Source organism: Echiichthys vipera (genome assembly GCF_963691815.1).
Source record: "Echiichthys vipera genome assembly, chromosome: 13".
Classification (NCBI taxonomy): Eukaryota; Metazoa; Chordata; class Actinopteri; order Perciformes; family Trachinidae; genus Echiichthys; species Echiichthys vipera.
In genome coordinates, this window is record NC_139838.1 from 30,412,135 (window position 1) to 30,419,634 (window position 7,500).

The window sequence follows — 7,500 nt, forward strand, 5'->3', positions numbered from 1 at the left end:
AAAGTGTCCTCTAGGAGCATAAACGTGTGTTAAAGTGTACTCTAGGAGCATAAACATGTGTTAAAGTGTCCTCTAGGAGCATAAACGTGTGTTAAAGTGTCCTCTAGGAGCCTAAACGTGTGTTAAAGTGTCCTCTAGGAGCATAAACGTGTGTTAAAGTGTACTCTAGGAGCCTACACGTGTGCTAAAGTGTCCTCTAGGAGCATAAACGTGTGTTAAAGTGTCCTCTAGGAGCATAAACGTGTGTTAAAGTGTCCTCTAGGACCATAAACGTGTGCTAAAGTGTCCTCTAGGAGCATAAACGTGTGCTAAAGTGTCTTCTAGGAGCATAAACGTGTGTTAAAGTGTCCTCTAGGAGCATAAACGTGTGTTAAAGTGTCCTCTAGGAGCATAAACGTGTGCTCAAGTGTACTCTAGGAGCATAAACGTGTGTTAAAGTGTCCTCTAGGAGCCTAAACGTGTGTTAAAGTGTCCTCTAGGAGCATAAACGTGTGTTAAAGTGTCCTCTAGGAGCATAAACCTGTGCTAAAGTGTCCTCTAGGAGCATAAACGTGTGTTAAAGTGTCCTCTGGGAGCATAAACGTGTGCTAAAGTGTCCTCTAGGAGCATAAACGTGTGTTAAAGTGTCCTCTAGGAGCATAAATGTGTGTTAAAGTGTCCTCTAGGAGCATAAACGTGTGTTAAAGTGTCCTCTAGGAGCATAAACGTGTGCTAAAGTGTCCTCTAGGAGCATAAACGTGTGTTAAAGTGTCCTCTAGGAGCATAAATGTGTGTTAAAGTGTCCTCTAGGAGCATAAACGTGTGTTAAAGTGTCCTCTAGGAGCATAAACCTGTGCTAAAGTGTCCTCTAGGAGCATAAACGTGTGTTAAAGTGTCCTCTAGGAGCATAAACGTGTGCTAAAGTGCCCTCTTCAGTGGCGAGGACGTGCTAGTTTTGCCCTTTTGGCCCCTGTCCTTCAGAAAGTCTGAGTGCGCCTCTGTAAATCACAGTAACTTGGTTTGAGCTCCATGTGAAACCCGAAGTGTCCGGGCGCCATGTTGTAAACACGGATGAAGCAGCAGCGGGTCCGTTACAGGACAATAACAAGCACAGTCAGACCGCGGGGCACTCCCACCTGTGCCCGCTGTCACTGCGGCGCTCAGCCTCATCACACACCGACAGCCGACGCTCCGGCTCGGGCTCACACGGCGACACATGCCGGTGAACGGTCCGACAAGAACCGGAGCGGGAGGCAAAAACACGGCAACAGCTCTGCGCACACGGCGGCTCATGTTAGTGTGTTACCGGTGCCCCCAACACACACACACCGGACACACACACACACACACACACACACACACTTGACCCAGCTCAACATGTCCCTGCAGAGCTAACATGCTAACCGATAGCACCTCTGTTCCACACGTTAGCTTGAATCAACACGAACGCGCTCAGCTACGCGTCAAACCCGCGGTAAAAACTGAGGACGCCATTTTAGTCGCATTTGCCGCGTTAACTACGTGACTAGCTGGCTACTAGCCGTCAGAAGCTAGCTAACTTAGCCTAGCTGGTAGCATTAGCTAGCAAGCACAGAAACAGCCCTCAAACATGTTTTTTTCGCGCCGTTTGTGATTTTAAAATAATGCCCGGTACCGGGGATTTAATGGTGTTATTATCGCGTGGGCGGTGTCGCGAGTCCCATTTGAGTATTTCTTTAAAAAAGAAAAGAAAGTACCTGAGCCAAGATAGTGCGAAAATCCGCTTTCAGGTGTTTTTGTGATTGGACGCCGGTGTTATGTCTGCCTGACTACAAAGCCAGCGTCGGCTCTGATTGGCCCGCCGGCACAGATCCACCCGGATACCGGCAGCGGCTGACATCCCATTGGTCGAGCGGGATTATTTTTCTGACGGGGATTTTTCTGATTGGTCGCGTTTTCCTGGTCTGCCCAGTTACAACACAGATGGATTTATCTGGCTAAATCTGCCTAGCAACAGCCGCCTGTTAATCTGCATAGCAACAGCCGCCTGTTAATCTGCCTAGCAACAGCGTGTTTAAGCAGTGAAAGCGAAACAACAATTAAACATTTTACAAAAACACATTAAAGACTTTTACAAACACACGCGATCATTATTTTACATTTAATTCAGTTTTATTTATATTTATTTAAAATGCCAAATTATAACAAAAGTGATCTCAGGAAACTTTACAGAGAAGGTGAAGACCATCGACTAAATTAATTTAAAATAAATAAAAAGTAAAGGAGCCTAAACGTGTGTTAAAGTGTCCTCTAGCAGCATAAACGTGTGTTAAAGTGTCCTCTAGGAGCATAAACGTGTGCTAAAGTGTCCTCTAGGAGCATAAACGTGTGTTAACGTGTCCTCTAGGAGCGTAAACGTGTGTTAAAGTGTCCTCTAGCAGCATAAACGTGTGTTAAAGTGTCCTCTAGCAGCATAAACGTGTGTTAAAGTGTCCTCTAGGAGCATAAACGTGTGCTAAAGTGTCCTCTAGGAGCATAAACGTGTGCTAAAGTATCCTCTAGGAGCATAAACGTGTGTTAAAGTGTCCTCTAGGAGCAGCATAAACGTGTGTTAAAGTGTCCTCTAGGAGCATAAACGTGTGCTAAAGTGTCCTCTAGGAGCATAAACGTGTTAAAGTGTCCTCTAGGAGCATAAACGTGTGTTAAAGTGTCCTCTAGGAGCATAAACGTGTGTTAAAGTGTCCTCTAGGAGCATAAACGTGTGTTAAAGTGTCCTCTAGCAGCATAAACGTGTGTTAAAGTGTCCTCTAGGAGCATAAACGTGTGTTAAAGTGTCCTCTAGGAGCATAAACGTGTGTTAAAGTGTCCTCTAGGAGCATAAACGTGTGTTAAAGTGTCCTCTAGGAGCACAAACGTGTGTTAAAGTGTCCTCTAGGAGCATAAATGTGTGTTAAAGTGTCCTCTAGGAGCATAAACGGTGTTAAAGTGCCCTCTAGGAGCACAAACGTGTGTTAAAGTGTCCTCTAGGAGCATAAACGTGTGTTAAAGTGTCCTCTAGGAGCATAAACGTGTGTTAAAGTGTCCTCTAGGAGCATAAACGTGTGTTAAAGTGTCCTCTAGGAGCATAAACGTGTGCTAAAGTGTCCTCTAGGAGCATAAACGTGTGTTAAAGTGTCCTCTAGGAACATAAACGTGTGTTAAAGTGTCCTCTAGGAGCATAAACGTGTGTTAAAGTGTCCTCTAGGAGCACAAACGTGTGTTAAAGTGTCCTCTAGGAGCATAAATGTGTGTTAAAGTGTCCTCTAGGAGCATAAACGGTGTTAAAGTGCCCTCTAGGAGCACAAACGTGTGCTAAAGTGTCCTCTAGGAGCATAAACGTGTGTTAAAGTGTCCTCTAGGAGCACAAACGTGTGTTAAAGTGTCCTCTAGGAGCACAAACGTGTGTTAAAGTGTCCTCTAGGAGCATAAACGTGTGTTAAAGTGTCCTCTAGGAGCATAAACGTGTGTTAAAGTGTCCTCTAGGAGCATAAACGTGTGCTAAAGTGTCCTCTAGGAGCATAAACGTGTGTTAAAGTGTCCTCTAGGAGCACAAACGTGTGTTAAAGTGTCCTCTAGGAGCACAAACGTGTGTTAAAGTGTCCTCTAGGAGCATAAACGTGTGCTAAAGTGTCCTCTAGGAGCATAAACGTGTGTTAAAGTGTCCTCTAGGAACATAAACGTGTGCTAAAGTGTCCTCTAGGAGCATAAACGTGTGTTAAAGTGTCCTCTAGGAACATAAACGTGTGTTAAAGTGTCCTCTAGGAGCATAAACGTGTGTTAAAGTGTCCTCTAGGAGCACAAACGTGTGTTAAAGTGTCCTCTAGGAGCATAAATGTGTGTTAAAGTGTCCTCTAGGAGCATAAACGGTGTTAAAGTGCCCTCTAGGAGCATAAACGTGTGTTAAAGTGTCCTCTAGGAGCATAAACGTGTGTTAAAGTGTCCTCTAGGAGCACAAACATGTGTTAAAGTGTCCTCTAGGAGCACAAACGTGTGTTAAAGTGTCCTCTAGGAGCATAAACGTGTGCTAAAGTGTCCTCTAGGAGCATAAACGTGTGTTAAAGTGTCCTCTAGGAACATAAACGTGTGTTAAAGTGTCCTCTAGGAGCATAAACATGTGTTAAAGTGTCCTCTAGGAGCATAAACGTGTGTTAAAGTGTCCTCTAGGAGCATAAACGTGTGTTAAAGTGTCCTCTAGGAGCATAAACGTGTGCTAAAGTGTCCTCTAGGAGCATAATCGTGTGTTAAAGTGTCCTCTAGGAGCATAAACGTGTGTTAAAGTGTCCTCTAGGAGCATAAACGTTTGCTAAAGTGTCCTCTAGGAGCATAAACGTGTGCTAAAGTGTCCTCTAGGAGCATAAACGTGTGTTAAAGTGTCCTCTAGGAGCATAAACGTGTGCTAAAGTGTCCTCTAGGAGTATAAACGTGTGTTAAAGTGTCCTCTAGGAGCATAAACATGTGTTAAAGTGTCCTCTAGGAGCATAAACGTGTGTTAAAGTGTCCTCTAGGAGCATAAACGTGTGTTAAAGTGTCCTCTAGGAGCATAAACGTGTGCTAAAGTGTCCTCTAGGAGCATAAAGGTGTGTTAAAGTGTCCTCTAGGAGCATAAAGGTGTGCTAAAGTGTCCTCTAGGAGCATAAAGGTGTGTTAAAGTGTCCTCTAGGAGCATAAACGTGTGTTAAAGTGTCCTCTAGGAGCATAAACGTGTGTTAAAGTGTCCTCTAGGAGCATAAACGTGTGTTAAAGTGTCCTCTAGGAACATAAACGTGTGTTAAAGTGTCCTCTAGGAGCATAAACGTGTGCTAAAGTGTCCTCTAGGAGCATAAAGGTGTCCTCTAAGTTGAAGTATAAATGACACATGAAACCATAAAACAGTATTTTTGGATTGGTCACATTTATTTTCCATTTTACAAAAGTTTGGATGAACAGGAGAAAGAAGTGAAGTGTGTTTGAGGCTCTGGTGGAAACGTCTTCACTCGAAGCCGCTGCAGAAAAAACAAGAAGAAACAGATTTAATATAAAGATAAAGTTCAAACGTTCACCAGAGGAGCCGTGACCTTTGACCCACCTGACCATGTGAGCGATGTCCCAGTTGGTCTCAGAAGAGAGTGGGCCCACGATCTCCACGCCCTCCTCCGTTACTATGGCGATCTCATGCTACAACACAAACACAGCGTCATCAAACGTGTTTGAGTGAAACCTGCAGGACAGAGGGTCCTGCGTGGCCCGTTCATAATAATCATAATAATAATAATAATAACTAATGACGAGCAGCGACTCACCTTGTTGTAGGAGCGGGCGTCTCTGTAGTACAGCACCTTGAGGCAGCGCTCCACCAGCTCCCGCGCCTCCTGCTGGCTGACCGCGCCCTTCCTCTCCAGCTCCTCCCTCATGAGCGGCTGAGATTCAACCACAGACACAACAGCGTTTACTTCACTCACGCCGCTCTGCTGCCCCCCCCCCCACTCACACCCGAGGCCCCAGAGCAACACTCACCTGAGCCAGGTACGCCCCGAAGCCCGTGGCCACCGTCGGCGCCTCATAGGCCACGCCCAGCTTATCCACGTAACCAAGGAAACTAGAGGGCGAGATGGAGCGGGGTTAAAATACACTGTTTCTGATGTGAATCAGCTTTTAGGTATGTGACAACAACAACTGCTGCAACAACAATGACAACAACAACAACATCAGCTGCAACAACAATGACAACAACAACATTTCAAATGAGAATGAAAACATGAAACGCAGCGTTTAAAGTTAAAATACAGAGCAGGGCTGAAGAAGAGGAGGAGGAGGAGAGGAAGAGGATGAAGAAGAGTAGTTGCAGTAGTAAAGAGGAAGTGGCGCCCACCTCTCCCCGCCGTAGCAGCCTCCGATGACCACGGTGTTCCACAGCGGGTTCATCTTGCTGCGGCGGTTGTACATCACCCTGGTGAGCCACGAGTGCACGGCCCGCGGGCTGTAGCTGTGGCCGTCGCCCAGCAGCTGCTCGTCAATGCTGCGGGGGCAAAACACAGCGTTAGCGTCGAGCGTTAGCGTGGGAGCGTTGGCGCCGCACGCAGGAAGTGTTGTGTGCGTCAGCTTACACCATCTGCTCGATGATCTGCTTGAGGTGCTGGTAGTCGGCGTAGTCTCCCGACGCCCCCAGGATGGTGTTGTCGTTCACCTGAAACACAAACGGAGACTCAGCACTTTTTTTAACCACGACAGCTGTCTGTCGGCGAGGGCGAGGGGGGGGGGGGGGGGTGAGGAGGGGGGGGGCGTCACCTTCATGAGGCGTGAGATGTTCCTGAAGCGAGCCAGGGAGCCGTACGAGCCCAACATGTCCGCCGCAATGATGACGCCGCCGGTGAACTTCACGCCGAGCACCGACGTCCCGGTGACCATGGGGTTACTACGGAAACAGAGAGGGGGGTCAAAGGTCACGAACACACAAACACACATGTACTTGAGACAAGACAGCAGAAACACACACGGCTCACATTTAAAATAACACAACACAACACACACAACTACACACGACACACACAACCAAACAGGACACACACACACAAGCAAACTCGACACACACACACACAACTACACACGACACATACACACACAACCAAACACGACACACACACACACAACCAAACACGACACACACACACAACCAAACACGACACACACAACTACACACGACACACACACAACCAAACACGACACACACACACAACCAAACACGACACACACACACACAACCAAACACGACACACACACACACAACCAAACACGACACACACACACACAACCAAACACGACACACACACACAACCAAACACGACACACACACACAACCAAACACGACACACACACACACAACCAAACACGACACACACACACACAACCAAACACGACACACACACACAACTAAACACGACACACACACACAACCAAACACGACACACACACACAACTAAACACGACACACACACACACAATAAATCCACATAAAAATTAAACGATTCAAAGATAAAACGAAGCTAAAATATGAATGTTTTTGTTTTGATATTTAATATATTGATATTTTGCCTCTTTTCTAAACATCACTTTTCTCAAACTGATGAATTTTATTATTTGTGTGTAAAACTTTTAAACCAAAGTTTGTTCACTAACTTTTATTTAATTTCATATATTTTTATATTTTAAAATCTGTTCAGGTTTAATATTTAATATTTAATCTCTGTTTTTTATTCAATCCTTTTATTTGGAGCGCACGTGCTCTGATTTATTTGTTATTGTTTGTTAATAAAGTTTAAAGAAAAGTGTTTTCTCTGTTAGCTGACGGTGGCTAGCTAACACAGCTAACAGACGCTAGCTAACAAAGCTAACCGTTAGTCAGCAAAACGGAAACAAAGAATAAAACGGGTTCGTTTCAGCTTCAACACAAACTTAAGAGTCGCGCTGCGTGCTTAAGTGCATCACATGACCTTTAAATTCACTTTAATGAGCGTTAAACAAACGGGT

General features: G+C 45.5%; 2 protein-coding genes across 2 annotated transcripts in view; both read right to left on the bottom strand.

The window, feature by feature from the left end:
* The window catches only part of rfx5 (regulatory factor X, 5), a 9,651-nt gene extending 7,874 nt beyond the window's left edge, over window positions 1–1,777 (bottom strand). Inside the window, 1 exon segment of the mRNA XM_083925566.1 lies at window positions 1,716–1,777. The gene's annotated coding sequence lies outside the window, so the exon portion shown is untranslated.
* A 3,090-nt stretch (window positions 1,778–4,867) lies between these two features.
* The window catches only part of psmb4 (proteasome 20S subunit beta 4), a 2,907-nt gene continuing 274 nt past the window's right edge, over window positions 4,868–7,500 (bottom strand). Inside the window, exons 2-8 of the mRNA XM_083925581.1 lie at window positions 6,262–6,388; window positions 6,081–6,160; window positions 5,846–5,992; window positions 5,491–5,572; window positions 5,277–5,393; window positions 5,063–5,151; window positions 4,868–4,979 (exon numbers count right to left, since the gene is read on the bottom strand). Of these exons, the coding sequence (XP_083781707.1) occupies window positions 4,967–4,979; window positions 5,063–5,151; window positions 5,277–5,393; window positions 5,491–5,572; window positions 5,846–5,992; window positions 6,081–6,160; window positions 6,262–6,388 (655 nt within the window). The 3' untranslated portion in view covers window positions 4,868–4,966. The remainder of the gene's footprint in view (window positions 4,980–5,062; window positions 5,152–5,276; window positions 5,394–5,490; window positions 5,573–5,845; window positions 5,993–6,080; window positions 6,161–6,261; window positions 6,389–7,500) is intronic.